The following is a 21,933-nucleotide window of genomic DNA, read 5'->3' as shown; positions in this document are numbered from 1 at the left end:
ATTTGATCCCATTTACAAGTGCACCAAAAACCATAAGATACCTAGGAATAAATCTAACCAGCAGTGAAAGACCCGAGCTCCGAAAGTTATGAAATGCTGATGAAAGAAATTGAAGATGGCACAGAGAAATGGAAAGACATCCCATGCTCATGGATTGGAAGAACAAATATTGTTAAATGTCTATAGTACCCCAAGCAATCTACACATTTAGTTCAACCCCTATCAGAATACCGCCAGCACTTTTCACAGGTCACGTAAGCAGAGGCAACAGTAAGATCAAAAGCGATGCGGCAAGAGCCCGCCGGGGTGTCGGAGGGGTACACCAAGGCGGCCTCTGTGGCTGGAGGAAAGTAAGAAAGTAAAAGAGAAGTAAGAGATGAGGTCACGTGGCTATTGGAGGACTCTATCACATACGCCTCAGAAAGATTTTGTAGATATTACAAAGGCTCATCTTTTACAAGACGGAAAACTATTAAATGATTTTGAGCAGATGAGTTTCTTGATCACTCTTTGCCAACATCACCGGCTATTTCGTCGAGAATAATTTACGGGTGGCAAGTTTGGCGGAAGGGAGACTGGTTTTAGAAAGCCATTGCAACAGTCCAAGGGGAAAACAACGGTAGTTTGGACCCGTGGGGCAGCACAGGAAGCAGTGAGAAGTGATCCATTCTGGATATTTTTTTAAGGCAGGGCAAACCTTGCGTTTGAAAGAAAAAGAGAAGCAAAGGAAAATTCCAAGGTTTGGGGCCCAAGCAACTGGAAAAAGCTGTTGTCATTTACTGTGGGAGGGGAGGCTGTATGGGTGGCAGCTCTGGGGAAAAGGGGACCTGAGGGATCACTAGCTTATAACCCTAAGCTTAGGTGAGCTCGTCAAGGGGATGAGTGTCAAAGTGCAAGGACTGAGCTCTGGGGCACAACACTCACAGGTAGGGTGATCAGCTTTTCTGGTTTGCTCAAGGCTGATTCCCAGGACATGGGACCGTCAGGAAAGCTCTGAGAATACTGAAACCATTGATCCACTATTCAGAGGTGAGGGAGATGAATGAGAAGCCCATGAGAAAGAATAGCAGAGCCCTGGGAGACGCATTGCCCTGGCAGCCAAGCAAGGAACCAGCTTCAAGGAAAAGACAGCCCTCAACTCTGTCAAATGCTGCTGATGGGGCAAGTGACAGGAAGATGGAGAGCTGACCCCTGGACATACATAAGAGAAGTCACAGGGGACTCTGACAAGAGCAGTTTTAGGGGAAGGCGCCTGGGACAGAAAGCCAGATTCTGGTGATCCAAGAGCGTCTTAGTCTGCCCAGGCTGCTCTAACAAAATACCATAGTCTGTGCAGCAGAAATGACAGAAATTAATTTCTCACAGTTCTGGAAGCTGGTAAGTCCAAGATCAAAGTGCTGACAGATTCGATTCCTGGTGAGGACCCTCCACCTGCCTTCTCATTATGTCCTCACTTACCTCAGAGTGTGTGTGCGCAGAGACAGAGAGAGACTGAGATCCCTTTCTCTAAGGCCATCCATCCTATCAGGTTAAGACCTCACCCTTATGATTTCATTTAACCTTAATTACCTCCTAAAAGAAATTATCTCCAAATGCAGTCACATTCAGGGTTAAGGCATCAGCATATGGGAGAGGGGTACAATTTAGACCATAGCAAACAGAGAAATTAGAAAGAGGAAAATAAAAACACCACTTTCAGGGAGTTTTCCTGTGCAGAAAAGGGGGGGGAAAGTGGTAGTTAAAAGGATATATAGGATCAAAAGAAGGTTGTTTGTTTTAAGATGGGTAGAAGGAAAATAAAAACATGTTTGTATGCTGATGAGAATGATCTAGCAAAGAGGGACGAGGGGCCCTTGAATAGTTGAGAGGGAGTGGGACCTAAGGACAACTGGGGGATGGGCCTAAAGAAGGAACACAGATGGTTCATTTGTTGAAGCAGAAGCGGAGACAAAATTTAGGGACAGAGATGCACGTAGGTCTATAGACGTAATGTGTGGACTCAAGAGAATTCTGATAATTTCTGTTTTCTTGGTTAAATGGAAAGGAAAGATCATGAGCTGAGAGTGAGGATGGGAGCAGCTGTTGGCCGTTTGAGGGTTGAGGGAAAGTAGGAGTGTCATCTAGGACAGTAGGTGAGTCCTGTAGAGAGGAAATGTAATATAATTGCCAGGGAGTGTTAAGGACTCCCTTAGAGTTGAGCGCTCCTTCAGAATGGCGGTCGAACACTCACACCTTAGCAGAATCCAGTATGGTTATCCCAGGAGGGCTGGTACACAAGGCTAAGGGTTAGCTGATCTGGGGACTAGTCAGTCAGGGTTTCACCATTCACTTATGTACGTCACTTCATCTCTCTGAGCCTTCTTGTATTTTTACCTGTAAAACTGGGATATTCATGTCTGCACTGCCTTCCTTGGAAGAATCATGAGATGGTAACTGAGGAACATCTTCTAAAATGTTAAGTGTTAAACACATCAGAGATTACTAGAAGACTAAAGCAGGTAAAACTGGAATAGCACGAGGAAAGGTCCTCGGGTCCAAATGAGGTCTTTCCAGGAAGGATGGCCTAATGGCACTCCAGATAACAGGTTGGAGGTGACATACAGGAAAAGGAAGTTGAACAGGACACACTCTGCCAATGACTACTGGTTGCTGTGGCCTAGGGCTGGTTGAAGCTAGTTAGCTGAGGACATGCACTCCAAAGACACCCAGGATCGGGGCTGCCCCTGGTGCATGTACACTTTTTGTGGTGAGTTAGAAATGGGCGCCCCCTCGCCTGGTTGGCTCAGTCAGTTAAGCAGCCAACTCCAAATTTCGGCTTAGGTCATGATCTCGGGGTTATGGGATTGAGCCCCAAGTTGGGCTCTGTGCTGAGCTGAGCTCGGAGTTTGCTTGTCCCTCTCCCTCTACTCCCCCCCAAACCCCCCCTCTCTTGTGTGCACTCTCGCTCTCTCTAATAAATAATCTTAAAATCTCAAAAAAAAAAAAAAAAACAGGTGCCCCTTCCTCAAGACCCTTTACTTCCACATATCAGAAAACTGTCCCGACATACTTAGCTTGTTAGAATAAGATATTTTCTTGACATACACCTGAAACTTGTAACAAATATGAAAATCGACAGTGCTATTGTGTGAAAGGTGCCCCCTGGGGTTGTGGAGTGCTCAACACAGTTGTCTCAGCTGAACCTCAACACTCACCAAACCCTTTACTGACCACCACCTCATGCCTATATTTAAAGTAATATCAGAATATAATGTTGTTTTTAAGGTTTCAAGATCAAAATTGAACATTATTGGCCTTTGTGCTTTAGGCTCTATTCTTGGTAGACCTGGATTAGAAGAGGTCTTGGAAGATTGCTGACTTCCAGGAAGGATTTTACATATGCATTCAGCAGGTGGGAATCCAATGGTACAAATATGTTACATTCACTGATAAAATGATGATCAGGATGGTGTAATGGGCCTTTTGGACAGCTTCCAAACCATGAAATACTGTATTTCTAAGTTTTGTGGGTTTGTTTGTTTGTTTGCTTGTTTTTTATTTGACAGAGAGAGAGATAGCGAGAGCAGGAACACAAGCAGGGGGAGTGGGAGAGGGAGAAGCAGGCCCCCCACAAAGCAGGGAGCCTGATGTGGGGCTCGATCCCAGGACACTGGGACCACGACCCGAGCCAAAGGCAGACGCCCAACGACTGAGCCACCCAGGGACCCCTGTATTTCTAAGTTTTAAGAGCTCAGCTTAACATTAGAAGACATACTGCTGAAGCCAAAAATCATGGGCAGTATTTATCTGTGGGATCTAAGTTTGTCATTTGGCATCCTGAACATTACGTGTCCCCAGAGCAAGGCAAACCTGGTACCATACTTCGAAAAATAACTCAACCAATAATATAATTTCTGTATATGAGGGCCAGGTAGTATTACCAAAATCTGCAGATTCCAATTTTAGAACTCAGGAAAATATTTCAGAGCTGAAACAATCAACATCTTTTTGGCCAAGTAACCGAACAAAATTTTCTCTACAAAGCCAAGGTTCAATATTTTAATTCAGTTAAAGCCGGGACCCAGTACACCCGTCATTATTACTGCATTCTTTGTGAGACTCCCTCTAGTGGCCCACAAGAGTTAGCTTCCTGAACGAGCACACTTGGACGAAAACTGGGGAGTTCCGTAGCAGTTCATTCTCTTTGTCTAATTTGATGGAAACTGGTCTCCTATCAAATGTGAAGGTGAAATCAGGGGAAGGGTGTGAAATGTCAACCTAACCGCCGCCCACCCCCACCCAATGGGACCAAGAGGTGAAGGACCTAGTGATTTTACGACAATGAGCACTAAGAAAAACCCTTGAAGCTCTGAAATCCCAGGGACTTGACCTAAAGTGTGAGGGCCAACCCCATTGACATCACAGGTCTTTCCTGTGGTCACAATGATACTGAGCCACCCTGGGAAGATGCCCCAGAAACACAAAGACTTTAGTCAGATTGCAACCAAGTTTCCTTAGAGCTTTGGCTTTCTGAAAGACAAAAAAAATCTCTGCTCCCTTTCAAAAACGTCAAATCAACAAAAAATAGAGCCAGGATATCAAGCATCATGAGCTCAGGTATTTATCTCATAGATTATTCAAGGTCTCTAAGTTCTCATTCTTGACGACCTTACTTATCTTTCTTACTACATATAAACAAGGTAATAAACCCCAAAGGAGATCCTTGGATGGCTTGGGTACGATAGAGTGAGAAATCATTTCCTATTATTTTATAACAGTTTGATCTATGTGGATGCATCTCAACAAAGTTTCCTAAATGTCTAATGGAAGTACCTGGGATGATAAATTCTTCTAGCTGACTATGGGTATGATGGGGACCTGGTGAAGAATTGATGTAGGGGAGGACAGAAGAGGGGAGTGTAAAATAAATTAGAAGCCTCCCTTAACCTTCACCGTATGTACAGAAACTGTCCTTAATTAAAAAAAAAAAAAATTTAACCACCAGGGCAAAAATTCACTTGCCTTAGTTCCTGATCTGATTCAGCATTCTGGTTGCCTAGTTACAGATGTAAACAAAAGTGCCTCCCCGTCTGCAGAGGAACAGCCGAAGGAAACTGATGGCCCCCTTCCTGGCTCAGTCAATGACCAAGAAAAGAAAGCAAGTACTTTTAGCCATTCATATTAAAAATAGAATATTTTGCTCAGCTTCTTTAAAGCTTAGCGTTGTTCAGAGAGTTCTAAGGAGTCCTAGAAGAGTTGTTTTTCTTCTCAATCTACCTACATTTCTTATTTGTTCTGCTTTGACAAAGTGACTGGTGACCACACAAGCTGAAAAGAGAAAGTGTTTCAATATGTGAATACATTCATTGTACTGACTTTTAATATGCAGGGCTAAATATGAACAAAATTTGATCATTATTTTTTATAAAGATTCAAAAGAAACTATGATAATTGCAAGATAGAGACTTTATCTCTAACATGAAAAAGAGAATAGCTAAATAGGTTTTTTTTTATTGGTACTTGTCATCAATGAAAAAGAACATTCAAATAAGCAGTATTTTTAGACCTCACCAGGGGATGCAGCCTCTGGTGACGGAAAGAGCACCGGAAAGCTAGCACAGTATCAAGCACTGGATTTTGGTTTCTGTTGGCTGTAGCACCCACAGGCTGTGTGACTTCCAGCAATTACTTAACCTCTCTGTTTCCTCTTCTGTGAAATGGGCTAATTAGGCCTATCATCCAAAGATGTGAGGTTTGAATGAACCACTAAGATAAAGAGTTTAATAAGTAAGAGAGACTCGGTCAATCGTTAGAATATGATTGTTATTATCATCATCTATATGATCTTGAGGAAGTCTGCTACTTCTCTAATCCTCAGATTCCTTGCCTATAAAAATAATCATCTTAAATTCTTTCTGCAATAAGGTAGGATTTCAGTAAAGACAATGATTCCCACCTTATAGGGCATTATATACGTGAAAGTATTTTATAGGCTTCAGTTAAGCGGTAAAGGAACACAGCATTTTAAAGTATTGTTATAAAACAGGTGCAAACTGACACACGTAAGAAGTCCGGGAGTAGCCACCGACTTGTCTGTGAGAATTGTTCTATAATCACAGTCTAGCTTGTAGGAACAGAGATGCAGCAGAGCTGCCTCCTATATGCAATTAGCAAAGATAGAAAAATTTACATATAAACTTATGTTAGATACATCAAAATTTGCATACGAGAGGAAACAAACAGGCTGCGACGTTAACAGCTTTTGCTCTCTGTAGGTAGTACAATTACAATGAGAATTTCTTTTCTCTGTATCTTTTACTTTTCTATATTTTTCCAAATTTTCCTCCATTATCAGGTCTAACATGTGTTACTTTAAAAGTATGTGAGTTGTAGCTGTGTTTTTAAGAGGATGCTATTTATGGTCTTCAACATAAGACTTAAAAATAACATAAAGGTGAAAGATACAGATCCAACTGTTTCACTTGAGAAGGGGGAAGGAGACAATCACCTAGTAATTTAGTGTCCTTGGACACAATATTCACGAATTCTTTCATTCCACAAAGGGAATGAAAGGGCTCCTGGGTGCCAAACACGGAAGGCCAGGGAGCAGCCAGTTGCTGAGGGAATACCACGGGCCGACCGTGCCAGGGTCACCATGGAGAGGTGAGAAGGAAGAGCAGCACTGAGTAGGCCAGGAGCCCAGGGTCCAGCTCTGTTCCAGCTCAAACCTGGAATCAAAACACAGAGCAGGGCAGAAGGCCAGTCATGTTCTGTAGGTAGTTAGGATGGTTTCCATAACATGGACCCCTGGGTGCCCAGTGGATCAGTGTACCCATCCTCTAGGGGAAGACCTGGCTTCAGCGCCTCAGGCCCCACTCAGCAATGGGGACAGAGGGCCTGAAGCATGATCATGGTGGTCACTGGCTCATTTTGAGCAGGCTTGAGCCGTGCTGGTTGTCCACCGCCAAGTGGGCAGGGTCAGGGGAGCCTAACTATTGTCAGGGGGTCTTTATTAGCTTCCTTGGTAATAGACTCACTTTTTTTTTTTTTTAATTTTACTGGAGGAGAGAGCTTTCCAATTAAGTCTCTTAGGTGTTAATTAAGAAGTAAGACATGGTAGTTTTGCAAAAGGAATGATTTCTGTTTGTGGGTCTTACCCACTCTGCTCACCATGATCGTATACAATAACATAAGCTAAGAAAAATATCCCAGGAAACTATTTTGTTTAAGTTTTAAACTGAGGCGAAATACCACTCATACTCTCCCGATTGAATACAGTTCAGTGATGGGCTATTAAAATGAGCATAAATCTGTGTCCTGTTTTTGATCTTAAAAATAAAGAACATTAAAGTTTAAAACAGTTTTAGCATATGTCAAACAGTGAGTGCATTTGGCGGTCTCTTTCCTCTGAGAAATGCTGTAAAATCATGAACTTTGGTACAAGGGGAACTTTCTAGTAGTGTCATGTTACTGAATTAGTTAAGTTCATATGGCCAGCTATGTTAAACACTAGTAAGTTATGTACAAAACTGTGCTCTGCTTTCATTTCTCATTGACTGTAATAATCTGACAACCAGGTTTCGCAGAAAACAAAATTACCTGGATAGACTAGATTTCTAGTTTTGGACTTCATTTTTGAAAACTAGTTGTTTCCCCTCAGAAATTAGCATGTTGGAGTAGATTCGCTCTGTGAGAACTTCTTTAGTAACTCATCCAATAATCATTGGGTATTTCACTTAAAATTTTTCTAAGAATAATCCATGGCTTTGAATTGTCCAAAAAAGTTTCTCCTGGCTGTGATAGCAATCTATGAAATGAAGCTCTCTAACTTGATTTTGGTTTTAGTCTCTAGAAATACAGATGGAGCATGTGTAAGTTTAACTGGGCTGATGGTCTATAGTATATATTTTGTTTAAAATTAAAATATTTATATAAAAATAAGATTGGTAAGACTTACCTATAAAGTAGCTGATGATACATTTTAAACCCATGACCTTTGTTTTAGGTAAGATTATCTCCTGCCACAATGTCAACCAAGAATTCTACAGATCTAGTTCAATATGTTGACACGTAAGTCTGTAAATTGCAACGGGTTTTAACTATTTACTATATTTAATGATTCAGCTAGAGATTAAAGTGCCTGACTAAGATCTTTGAGTTCATATAAACGGATTCTCTGCTTTCAGAAGAGACTGCATAAACAACTTCAGAAGATGACCCTCTCTATGCTATTCTTTTCTCTTTGACCAAACGAGCCCATTTTATAGCCTCCTCTTTAAGTACCTTCCATAGGCTCCTATAGATTATGAATCATACAACATAGGCAATGAATGACATATGAAAAGATCACATAGAGTTAAAATGACTTTCAAAATACACCAAATAAATCTATTAACATTTTGTTATAAAAACTCAGAAATTTTTGGGCACCTGGGTGGCTCAGTTGGTTAAGCAACTGCCTTCAGCTCAGGTCATGATCCTGGAGTCCCGGGATTGAGTCCCGCATCGGGGTCCCTGCTCAGCAGGGTGTCTGCTTCTCCCTCTGTCCCTCCCCACTCTCATGCTCTCTCTCTCTCTCTCATTTTCTCTCTCAAATAAATAAAATCTTAAAAAAAAAAACACAGAAATTTTTAAGTATATTAAATGAATCATCAGAAAATTTTGTTTCTGCTGCTTACAGTGCCACACCTGGACCTCATCCAGGGAAGGTCTGCAGAAGAGGGACAACTCTGGGGGCATGGAAATATGATACATTATTGATACATATACAATGTCCAAAAGACCCTTGAATTCCAGTTGGTAAAGGTGGCATCACAGAGGCAATGCATATTCAATTGAGTTGTTTTCTATTTTGTATGTCGAGGAAGGATTTGGTCTGAGGCAACAATTAATGTTTTTAGGGCATTTGGGATTTCATCTCTATATGACCTCAATCAGTCCCATAATGTCTCTTGGCTTTGGTTCTTTCATTTGCCAAACAAAGAGGTTAGTTAGATTAGAAGCTCCCTCGGACCCACTGTAACTTTCAAATGATTCTGATCCTGGGGCATCTGGGTGGCTTAGTTGGTTAAGCATCTGCCTTTGGCTCAGGTCCTGATCCTGGAATTCCAGGATTGAGCCCTGCATCGGGCTCCCTGCTCAGTGGAGAGTCTGCTTCTCCCTCTGCCCTCACCCCGCTCATGCCTTCTCTCTCTCTCAAATAAATAAATAAGATTTTTAAAAAATAAGATAAAATAATTCTGATCCTAAAATATATATTATGACCACAGAAGAAATTTATCAAATAAATGAAATGAGTCAATGAGAAGAGAAAAATCTAAATACTGGATTTTCATTTTTTTATATTATCTTTAACAATGAAGATGATAAAAATTTTAAACTCACAGATTTTTATTACAATCTGTTCACAATTAAGAGTTTCCCTGGTCCTTAGCCAATTGAATTAACACACCACAAATACTTCAACCACAGTATTTCAGCCCCTCTTAACTTGTATTTGCTTATATGACAATAAGGCCATAATTTAGGGAAAATGAAACCAAACAAAGGAAAAGGATTTTTTTAACGTTTAAAAATACAACTGAGGGTTCTAGAGGGGAGGGGTGTCGGGGGATGGGTTAGCCTGGTGCTGGGTATTAAAGAGGGCACGTACTGAATGGAGCACTGGGTGTCATACGCAAACAATGAATCATGGAACACTACATCAAAAACTAATGATGTAATGTATGGTGATTAACATAACATAATAAAATTAAAAAATACAGTATTTTAATGTTTAAAAATACAATTCGGATTGGTGACTTTTTTCTGAGTGAAGGACAATGAATGTGGTAGGCACAGAAATAATTATTTTACATGGATATATTAGCTAACCTTGCCATCCGAGGAAGAAAGGGAGACTTGTTCCTACCTGAATCTACACATGGTAAATGGAAAATAGAAATCATTCGTCTGATCTGTCAAATTCCAATATGAACCCCAGTGGATTTCTTTAGCCCAGGCTGCTGACCTACATCCCGGGAGATGACAGAATAAATTCTTGGAAGACGGTGACAATCTTGAAAAGAAATCCAAGGAAATTTTTGCCATTTCTTGGATTCCAGAGAAACTAAAATTAAGACAAGGGGGGAGAAATATTCTCTAATTCAAAGCAAAAGCATAATGAAGATTATCTAGTCCCAGAATTCATTTCTACCTTGATCTCCCCCAAAACCCCTCTCTTGTGGTCTAAGCCATATATCTAGAACTTCTATGTACCACCTGAGATAGTTTTGTTTGTTTTGTTTTGTTTTGTTTTGTTTTTGATCTTTCCCCTGTGATCTCCCAGAGCAGGCTGCAAGCTTTCAAAAGGCAGGGATGGTATAACCTTACCCCTACAGTACTAGCCTATCGCGGTGCATTGACTATCGATTCCTGTGGAACCATAGTTGATAGACTTAATGGAGAGTCATGGGGGAACAACTGAATCTTTAAGAGTCCGCTTCGTGCAGCAGACTCCTAGGTAGCTGATTAACTGGAAAAGCAAAATGGCACTCGGGCATTTCAATCATCAGTGCAGATAATTCATACTGACAGGTCGAATCCAATAAAATAAACAGAAAAACAACAAATTTTTAAAAATTGCTTCATCCTTCAAGCCATAGTACTCAGTGAGCAGCAACAAATTTATTGATATGCAAACAAGGTACTTACACAAGCAAAAGTCATTATCAACTCATTAAACTGCCTGAATATATATTACATATTCACAGAGGTTCTGCCTTATAAATCTATATGGGAATACTTATAGGAAATACAAAAAACCAAACACTAACCACAATAAAAAAAAAAAAGTAAAAATCCAGCAAAGATTCACGCTGTGAAGGTTTGCACATTAAAAAGACTGGCAGGACCAAGTGCTTACAGGGCTCTGCTCAGCCTCAGGCAGTTGGAGCTACGCCCACACATTATTAGTACTTGTTAAATGTTAGTCATATTAATAATCCATGGGGCAGGGGGAGGCGGAATGCTTGCAATCATTTATAGGACAATTATGGTGACATTATATTAAAGGCAGTAAATAATTCTGATTGCCACATGTGTTCGTTGATTCACAATGACAGGATAGCCCGTGCTTATTAAGCTTGATTGAACAGGAAAGCACCAAAGTCTTTTTTCTTTTTCTTCTTTTTTTTTCTGCTGGCAGAAGGAGCACTGCATGGAGGCCAGGCACCTCAGGTCCACTCTTAAATCCGCCTCTAATTAGCTATGGGACCTTGAGAAAAAGAAAATGTCTTTTCTTTGTGGGCAGTCTCTGCCTCTTCTGTAAAATGGGGTGGAGTTTTAAGTGATGATGAGCAGCCGAAGTCCCAAGGGCTGTCTGTGTTCACAATCAGATCCAGATTTCATTTCCAGGTTGCAGATTAGAAAGCTGCCTCTGTTTGCTACTTCTCAACTCTGTTCACAATTTCTCATCAACATTCTTTTATGTCATAACGTAAGTGGCTAAGATTTAAGAACATAGATTATTCCCCCATGGGATTTAATTTTGAATAGAAAACAAATTCTGCCGATAAATCTCTTTTTTATTTTTCTTCAATTGACCCTACTGAAAAAAAAAAAAAAATTCTGACCTCTGAATCAAATAATTTCTAAGGTCTCTTCCATCCCTAAAATTCTTTGGTCTTCTAAAACTGGTTATTTACCTTTTATTCACTTTACAAACACTTATTGAGCATTTACTATGTGCTAGGCACTTAGAGAGTCATCAGGGGACAAGACAGACTAAGCCCCCCGGCCTCGTGGAGCTTCCATTCGAGCAGGAGGAAGAGACACGCGCTGTTGGATAACCTGTCAAGGCAGGCTTTGCTGAGAAGTCAGATGTGAGCAAAAATCGGGAGATGAGGGAGCTGGCCATGTAGACGTGTGTGCGAAGAGCAAAATTTCCAAGGCATGGGGGCAAAGATGGTTGGAATGAAAAAGAGAAAAGTATAAACTTGAAGTATCATGCCCCCGGGCCAGGGAAATGAAATTGTTTGATACTGAGGAGTTGTCCAGGCTGGGCTACAGCCAGTGTGTATCTCAGGCGTTCTCAGGAGTACCCTCTGGGAAGATGAGGGGTCTGGCTGACAGCCAAAGAAGGGTATTTAAAATTTGGATCCATAAAACTATCAGTAAGTGAAATGGGCAAAATAAGACATGATTGATGATCTCTCTTGGTGAGTAGAATACGGCATTTGGGGTCTGGGAAGTATTTTTTTTCATGGTTTTCCCTCAGTACCATGGCAGACATTATATCCCCGTGATGCATTGCTTTTCTTGCTACATGATGAGACAGATATTTTATAGTATAGGACAGGAGAAAGGAAGACCAAACACTGTTGGTTGAGCTTTCTATGGGCTAGGTCATGTTACCTTGGAGATCTTTGGGGTTTTATTTTGCAACATCCTATCCATCCATGAGGGCAACCAGGTCCCAGGAGAGAAAGTTCAGAACAGTCTGCACAGCTCGTGACGGAGCGGGCACTCTGGGTTTGTTAGCAAGGATTCTATGACCTGGCAAACCCTCTTGCACCCGGCACAGCTCCCTGGCCCCATTGAACATATTCATTGCTAAAGCTTCCAGCTCTTAGGCCATGGTAATCTCCTCACCTCATCCTCTCAATAACCCTCACAGAGGGAGAGTGTCACTATTTTAACGACAAAGACCCTGGGGTTCAAAGGAGTCAAATATTTGTCCACACACAATACTATGACAGGACCAAGATTCTAACCCAGAAATCTATGTCTAGATTTCCACATGCCTTGCCAGCCATCCACTCAATACACGTGTGTGCACACGCACACATACACACGTGCAACACCAGGGGACATTTCACCTGCAGCCCATCCCTGGAGCATGAAAGATGTGATACGACCATAGACTTCTGATCTTCCTCCATGCGGGCCCCTCTGTGAGGTGTGGCCAGCCTGGACCCCCAGCATCTTAGCCGTGCCTGGGAGGCACCATCATCAGCCTCAGTGCAGTCTCTTATTCCTCTCTAGCATCTTCTAGATTCCATCTCTAGCCCCTTGCTATGATGGGTGAGACTCTGGCTGTGGGTAGACACAGCTACAGGAATTGGGCATGACTCACAGTTAGGGTAGGGGCTGCCCAGATGAAACTCAGTACCTCCCCCACCCCCCAGGAGGCCCTCTGGATTCTTGCCACACGTCGGAGCTTCTGCTCAAGCGAGAGAACTGTGCTGGGGTCAGGTTGAGGCTGGACTCAGTTCTTTAGAGCAGAGAGGGAGCCCCTCCAGCCTCTGGGCCTCAGAGAGGACCCTTAGAACTCCACGGAGAGACACAAGCCAAGCAGAGGAAAGGTGACTGGTAGTTACATAAAGTATCCTGGGAAAACACAATGTAACAGGAAGAGCTACTGATTGGTCTAAGCAAAGTTGCTGTGATGCAGGAAAAAAGAGTCAAAAGAAGCAGCTTAAAACGTTTCCCAGCCGAGTTACTGCCAATCTCCAAGCCTCAGATTCCATCTGAATTGAGAAAAATTTTACCTATGTAGTGGTGGGGATGAAATGAAATAATTTTTATGGAAGTGCATGTTGACTATAGGCATTACATGGAAATAAGATTGTGTAATAATATGTTCCTTACATTTGTCCTGGGTTAGGAACTTCCCTTAAGTAATAGACCATCTTTCCTAGGGCTGCCATAACACAGTCTCATAAACTGGGTAGCTTAAAACAACAGATATTTATTGCCTCACAATGGGAGGTCAGAAGTCTGAAATTAAGGTGTCGGCAGGATTGGTTTCGTCTGAGGGCTCTGAGGGAGAATCTGTTTCATTCCTCTCTCTTCGCTTCTGGTGACAGCTGGTAATCTCTGGTGTTCCTTGGCTTCTAGATGCACCACTTCAATCTCTACCACCATATTTGCCTGGTAGTCTCCTTGTGTCTCCATCTTTACATGGCCATCTTCTTATAGGGGCGTCAGTCACACTGGATTATGGGCCCACCCTACCCTATCATCCCAACTAATTACATCTGCAATGACCTTATTTCCAAATGGTTATATTTTGAGGTACCAGGAGTTAGGACTTCAACATATCTTTTGGTGGGGACACAATTCAGCCCATAATTCCATCTAATAATTACTAATAATCATTGTAAGAACATATGTAAAAGATACTTAATGACATTACAAAGCACTCCAAGTACATTAAGTAAATTGATATCCTTCAAGCAACTGGGTCAGGTGGGAGTCCTAATCTCCACAGGACACAAGGACAGAAGGACAACCCAAGAAAGGTTAAAGATAGTAAGTGGCAGAGACAGCGCTTGAACCCCAGTCTTCGGATTCCAAATACAGTGTTCTTTACCCTGGAGACTCCCATAAACAACACATACAGCCCTCCAAAATAGCCAGGCAATATGGAAAAGTGTCACAAAAATGCTACAAAATGCAATAAGAACTCCAAATATCATCAAAACCATTTGCTGCTGCAGTTTGCACATGCTTTGCCCGTGAGAGCTACCTATCACGTCTCCATTCCCGCAGACACTCCGGAACACCCGAATGCCTCCCGCAAGAAAGCCAGTCACCGCAGGGGTAGCATTCATTCTGCAATGTCATTGAAAATTTTACTAATGTGAGGTGTTTCCCTCATACACTATAACTTGTCACTAGAAATTATCCAGAACCAGTCTCCTTCTCAAATCTCTTCTCAGCTACGTTCCTATTTAGAGTCCGGTCCTTTCCAGGCTCTTCCATGCAGACCTCGAACTGGCACAACCCTACTGGCTTTGGTCGGCCTCTTCCCAGACTGTACCCATGAAACCGGAGCTGCCTCCCTTAGGGCCCTAGAGCATCCAGTATTACGTAAAACTCAGCAATGGAGGCTTCTCTAGCTGCCAAAATCCATTTGCCGGGGTGGTTAGATATAAGCAACAGAGAAACTACAGAAAACACCTTTTCAATTTCATTGTTCCACATTCACTTACAGGTTATTTTTGTGAGGCCTCAAAATGTTCCCTAAAATGTCACTTTATATGTGTATTTTTTCCAGGACTCTAGGCACCAAGAACGGAGCTAGTCATCATAGATCTCACAAAAATGAAAACTGTCTTCAGTTCTGCTCGTCATTGTTCTAGAAAAGGCTTTCAGCTCTCAAATTTTTGCGTCTTGAGTATTACAGGTTGCCAAGATGGTTATCAGAATCTCCTAAGTAAATGTAGTGCTCTGTTCACAAGAACAGAACAGGCAGAGAAGTGAGAGGTTGTCTGTGCCGATGCATCTGTCAGCAATAACACAGCTGGTGCAAGTCACACGGAGCCGCAGAGAAATAGAACTCGGAGTTTGTGGAAAATCTGTTCAGATTCCGTTGTCAGCTCCATAGTCAATGATTTATGGAAAGCCCAAATATCTCTCTGAAAAGGCCCCCTGGGAATTCTTTCTCCTGCCGTTAGTAGCTCCATCTGGACTAGTCTGGAATATTCAGTCATTTCTTTACTTTCACAGTTAAATTTAGATATAAGGCCCACTGATATAACATACTAATAAAACAATGGACTTGTTTTTCTTTTTAACTTACTGAAAGAATCAGAGTGGCCATATCTTGTTGTTCAGTTTGTAACCATTTGGATGATCTGAGGCTTTGAACCATGGTATCAGGACTCTCTCTTAGGAGATTGAGAATGTTCCTATGTGAGTTTTTCTGGTGGTTGATTTAGAAAGCTCAACTGCAAAACAGTCTTCTCTTTTGTTACGGTAATGGAAGTGGAAAAATATACGAGCTCTATGTTTATCTTGCAGGAATCATGTAAAGAGAACTAAACAGAGTATTATCTGGTGCTTCATTAAGCATCATTAATAAATAATAATAAAACGCCCCACCTATAGTAAACCTTAAGCATGAAAAGAAATTTCAAAAAGGAATGCTCTCCATTTAAGTGTAAAATAACTTCTAAAAATAAACTTTAAAAGCTAACAGAAACCAGAGTCCACCATTTATATGAGTCAGTTAAGGTCCCCAGGGTTGCAGGAAAATATACTTGCAGAGCAGCAGGTGCTGCCTCCCCAGAGGCCTCCCTCAGTGTACCACACGGCAACATCATGGTGCCCGTCATGACAGGCAGGGCCGCAGACTGGCATCTGAGCACAGGCGGCAGCCCCGTTCCTCTGGCCCCTCTGCTGGCTTCCGTCTCATGCCTCATACTCTCTCTGGATACAGTCTTGACACCAGCCAATAGCACCCCCCGAAGAGTGAGTGAACGTGGTCCTCATAACCCTGCAGCTCCGTGGCACTGGTTTCGCCACCTCCACCATGTGCCTCTCACAGGAACTATACAGAGCTTCACAACCATACAGCCAAGTAGGCCGGGTAGCCCCACTGAAGGATGAATTTAATTGAAACACTTGGTTGGTCAATGGTGGAACCCATATTCTACCCTCAGTCTATCTTGTCTACCACCTTGCCAAACTGCTTCTGACTACCCACTTGACTTGAGAGCTCATATTCTCTATTTTACACATCAGCACTTCATTCTATTCTGCCTTGTAACATTCACTGATTCACATGACCCATCTTAAATAAATCAATGATGCTCAATATTTAGAAGACATTTAGAAACACCTAAGTGCTTATTTCAAATATGTATTCTTGCAGTGTCCCTCCCAACCTTCAAGATTATGATTGAACGAATCTATGGTAGAGCCAAGGAATCTGCATTGTAGCAACTTCCCTCCCTTCTCCACCCTCATCGTACTAGTTCAAGTTTCTTTATGAGAAATACTGAATTAGACTAAGTTCCTTGAGGGACAGACCACTGTATATTAAGCATGGACTAGAGTAGATATTTAGTACATACTTGCTGACGTATTTTTTATTTCAACTGTCATTTTTATTGGTAGATTATTATAGATACAGTGCTTTCAGCTACACATAACACAAACTCCAACCAAAATGGTTGATTAGCTCACATTTTTATAAATCTAGAGTTTGGTTAATTTAGAGGCTTAACATCATCAAGCAGGTGTTTCCTATCCTTCCTCCCTGCCATCCTATTCTCCCTCATGATCACAAGATGGCTTCAGCAGCTCCAGACATCACACACAGACATGACAACATCCAGCAAACAAGTGGGAAGTTTCTTCTTATGTATCTCTTCTTGAAAGCAAAGAAACCTTACCCAGAAACCCCACAAGAGGTTTCCCCTTTCACCAGACTGGCCAGAATCGCTTCACATGCTTCTACTTAAACCACTTGCATCTCAACCCAGAAGGAGACCACCATGATTCACGTGCCCCGCTGAAGGACATGGCGGATGGGAGGATGAACCAAATCAGGCAGAAGCAGCAAGGGTTGGCAGGGTGGCTACAAGGAGTTAACCAACAATGTGTGCCACACTGGGAACACCTAAGAGTACACAAATACTCAATTTTGAGAGGAATGCAGCATCATTCACAAGTGTCTGTATGGGGTGGAAGTCTAGCAACCAAACACTCTTTTACTGGCACATGCAGGCTGCAGATTGTGGAGAGGCCAGAAAGCAGCACTTGCTCAAGGAAGATCGCAAGTAAATGTGCAGTCTGCCACTAGGCTATGTGTCACCGTCAGCGGGGCCCGACATCCTCTTCCCTTCTGCCTGTGACTCACACAGCCCATCCAGGGGAGCACCGTCAGCATGCTGGGGTTTTAGAGGAATGGATTTTACATATATATGAGGCTCCATTTGGTAATTTTCCAGAAGAACGTTTTTGAGCCAAATGAGTGGTAGAGGGAATTTAATGAAACCCTCAGCAAAGCCTTCTTTGTGCAGGGGAAAGGAAAGAGGAGCTTCACCTCGGCTGAGGCTGAGGCTACTTTATACTGCCCAAGAGATGAAACTGTAAACGTTGAGGATCTCCCAACCTGTAGCTTTATGGCACCATTCCCGCCCCTCCCCCCCCAATTTCCAACAACTCAGCCTTAAGGGAACAAACAGCCCAGCTAGAAAAAACAGTCAACAAATATTTATTGACTACCTACTTCATGTCGGGCACCCTTCTCAGTGTTGGAGACCATGTGGAGAACAAGTTAGATAAAGCCCCTGCCCACAGGACGCTTTTAGTCTAGTGATGGAGGGCAGAAAATAAACATAAGGAAGTAAGATAATTTTAGATAATGACAAATGCTGGGGAGAAGATGAAATGGGGTATGATGATAGAAAGTGACTGAGGAAGGGCGCTTGGGTGGCTCAGTCGGTTAAGCATCTGCCTTCTGCTCAGGCCATGATCCCCAGAGTCCTGGGATCTAGTCCCGCATTGGGCTCCTTGCTCAGTGGGAAGCCTGCTTCTCCCTCTGCCTGCCGCTCCCCCTGCTTGTGCCCTCTCTCTCCCTCTGACAAATAAATAATAAAAATAATTTTTAAAAAAGAAAGAACGAAAGTGACTGAGGAGAAGACTTGTCTGAGGAGGGGATACTGGATTTGAGATAAAAACAATGAGAAGGAGGCGACCATGAAGTGACTGCAGTGAAGAGCATTCCAAGCAGCAGGAACAGCAAGTGCCTAGGCTCTGGGTAGGAACTAGTTTGGCATGTTTGCGGGACAGAAAGAAGATCCATGTGGTTGAATAAGAGTGAATGGATGGAAGAGTGGGAGGAGCTGAGGTTGGAAATGAGAGCAAGGATTTTATTCTCAGAGAACGGATAAGCCATTGGAGGGTCTTAGACTTTTAGAAGACCACTCTAGCTGCTATGTAGAAGATGCATTTTTTGTTCAGACACAGAAGTAGAGGAGATAATAGTGGCCAGGACCAAGAAAAGAAGAAAGAACTCGGGAAAGAGTGGATATGGAGCCTAGGGACACTTCTATGTGTCTATGTGTCATTTCTGCTGCCACTCTAAGAGATCACATGAGTAGCATTAATCAAATTGTGTCCCCTGCTTCTGCTTATTATCTCTTGGAATTATAGGAATATAGGAGAGTTAAGCTTAACATTTGATTTTGGAGTCACACAGATGAGTTTCAAATTTTGACCCTGACATATCTGAATTGTGTGACCCTTTCTTCTGTCTGGTAAATTTCCTCATTCCGGTCTCCCAAATCACTAGTTCATCCTTCAGCTATTTCCTCTGTCATATTTATCCCATCTTTTTTCTTTATTTAGACTATTATAATTTTTATGCCTAATATTTCTACTTGTTTACTTTTTTATGTTTTCCAGTTTTTTGTTTTCATTCTGCTAACATCTTCCCTTCTTTTATTGTTTACTAGCCTTTTAAAAAATGTCTTGTCGGGACACCTGGGTGGCTCAGTCCATTAAGCATCTGCCTTCGGCTCAGGTCATGATCCCAGGGTCCTGGGATCGAGTCCCGAGTGGGGCACCCTGCTCAGCAGGGAGTCTGCTTCTCCCTCTCCCTCTGACTGCCACTCCCCCTGCTTGTGCTCTTTCTCACTCTAGCAAATAAATAAATAAAATCTTTAAAAAAATTAAAATACAAATAAAAAATGTCTTGTTGCATATATCTTACTATTTCTCTTACATGGGAAAACCCAGCAGATTAGTTGTGGGCTAGTTGGTTTTGGAAAAGACTGTGCTCCTCAAATGTCTTACTATTTTGGCCCAGGAATTAATTTCCCTGGGGGTTGTCAACTCCAGTAAACTCAGGGGGCAGGGTGTGGATGAGCCCCAGGCACAGTAAAACCACAATCAACCACTCCTCATCTTACAAAATAACTTGCCCTGTCAGGTCTTCACCTTTGCTCCTCAGGAAGAAGTAACAGTAGGAGACCAGTTGCTTTTCCACCCCTGGGGCCTGTGAGTAGGACGGTGTAAAAACAAATGCCCAAGGTCAGTTGCTCCCCAAGTTTTTTGTTACTGTTGTTTCAGGTTCTTACCAACGCAGGCCTTCTGCCTTGCCTGATCTGACTCTTGAGGACACTTAAACAAGAATCTGAAATTTCACACAGATAGAGCATTTGTCCCAAGGCTATCAAGGGGAAGAAGCAAAAGCAGAACTACACCAGTCCTTCATCCGCATTTTACTCTCCCCCAGCCTCCCTGAGCTATCTCTTGCCCTAGGCCCGAGAAGCCATCTGACTGAGGTTGGCTTGCCTAGGAAACAGGCTCTGAGATGGAGATTGGTGAACAGAAGGCTCACATGGAGTGCTCTGGGGTCACTGTCGGGAAGGGAAGGAAACAGAATTGGGAAGAAAGAAAAGTATCATGATACGATTCCACAGGGAGCTCTGAAGCTGGGATGGTCCTCCCAAGTTGTTCTGAGATAGAGCAAGCGTGCCAAGCCTTCATTCTCACATGTTGACCTATCACTAAGTTCAAGCTGCCCCAGGAAGTGGGCATAGCGCTGGGCAAAAGTGACTCTCTTCACCAAGGCCGTTCCCAGAGAAGCTGTTAGCTGAGGTCTGTCAAACTGGCAGCCCTCCCAGTGCTTGGGGAAATAAGCCCCTCCTTCCCGAAAAGGAAGCTGGGGGGCACATAATGGCACCCAATACACCACCCTACTGTACACATTCACCAGCTTAAAATAACCCCCACAGCACAAGGGTTTTTCAAAGTTTTCAAAGTTTCCTTTCTAGATCCTCCAAGGTTTTAGGAGGCAGAGAGGATAGGAAGCCAGCAGTCACGACAGGTCAGCATTTTGGTCAAGACCATAGTGAGCCCAGGAAATTTTACCCCAGAGGGACTGTGTAACTCATTTCCTTTCTTCAGAGAGTAGGTCACAAAAACAAGCAAAGTAAATTCAATAAAGGAAAAAAAAAAGGACAAAACAAAAGTAGCTTGTCCTTTAAGAAGCTTATCTGTGAAGGGAAAGAGGAATATAATAATGCCAGTAGAGGTTATCAGGATCTTACATGTTTCTTTACCCCAATACTAACGAGCCCTAGCCTTTCGGTTTCTTTTTCTAATTTACTGTGTTTACTTTTTCGCTGAACTTCTGATTCTTTTGTGAATCTCTGCCTTTGAGCTATCATTTCTCCCACCTTAGAAGGCAACACTCTCTTCAATCTGGAATTTTCAGGCATTAAATTTATATGGATCTAACTGGCTTGTTAGAATAGCGGGTAAAGTATGAAATGATTCCTGCTTAGGAAACATGAAAAATGCATAACGTAAGACCAACGCAGAAGTCAGATCTTCTTAGATGAGATGCAAACCAGGATTCTAACCAGGCTGGGGCTTAGAATCCTCCCAAACTTCCAAACTTCTCACAGGGGAGACAAGACTGGAGTAGAAGTGAAGATGCAAGTTCTGCTTCTGGCTCCTCCTACTCATTCTTGTAACGCCCCTGGTGTTGTTTCTTTTTCCTGACCAGGGGTCATTCGTTCCTTCCTGTGATTCCAAACACCCAGAGAAGTCAGCTAGAAGACAGACTGAACAAGCAGGAGCGCACCATTGCGTTCCTCCTTGAACAAGCCTTCCGCATCAAGGATGACATCTCTGCTTGTCTTCAGGGGACCCACGGCTTTCAAAAAGAGGAATTGCTTGCCAGGAAGCTACTGGAAAACCACATTCAGACCATCACCAGCATCGTCAAAAAACTCAGCCAAAATATTGAGGTAGTCCTTTATTTTCCTTATGTTGGCATCATTGTTTGACAACAATTATCAACCACCAATATCATCTTTCAACTATAGAAATGAGATACTATGGCTTAAGTTTAAGTGATTACAACATGTTGCCCCAGAGGAAAACAGTTCAACTTTTCAACTGCTCATTTATGCCAAAAAGTAGAAGGAAATTCTATTCAAAAAGCGTTTAATATCTATTCTGTGACAGCAGAGAGAATTGTTTAACAGTATGTCAGATACATTTTAATCTAAATCTCCAAGATTCTTTTCATGTAATCATCAAAAAATCTTAGTGAACTTTTAGAAGGTATTTTATTGGTATTTAGCACATAATGAATTGACCCCTAAAGAGTCAGTGCACTTCTCAAAGTGGTCAAAGGTGTTTCTAGGCATAATAGTGTTAAGAAAG

The 21,933-nt window shown here is 42.4% G+C and overlaps 1 protein-coding gene across 1 annotated transcript in view; it reads left to right on the top strand.

The window, feature by feature from the left end:
• The first annotated feature begins 285 nt into the window (after nucleotides 1-285).
• FAM81B (family with sequence similarity 81 member B) overlaps nucleotides 286-21,933 on the top strand; it is a 55,855-nt gene continuing 34,207 nt past the window's right edge. The window contains exons 1-2 of the mRNA XM_078066324.1: nucleotides 286-350; nucleotides 21,269-21,512. Of these exons, the coding sequence (XP_077922450.1) occupies nucleotides 286-350; nucleotides 21,269-21,512 (309 nt within the window). The remainder of the gene's footprint in view (nucleotides 351-21,268; nucleotides 21,513-21,933) is intronic.

This window comes from Halichoerus grypus, chromosome 2 (genome assembly GCF_964656455.1).
Source record: "Halichoerus grypus chromosome 2, mHalGry1.hap1.1, whole genome shotgun sequence".
Taxonomy (NCBI): domain Eukaryota; kingdom Metazoa; phylum Chordata; class Mammalia; order Carnivora; family Phocidae; genus Halichoerus; species Halichoerus grypus.
Note: the sequence above shows the minus strand (reverse complement) of the source record. Positions and strands in the feature narration are given on the sequence as shown.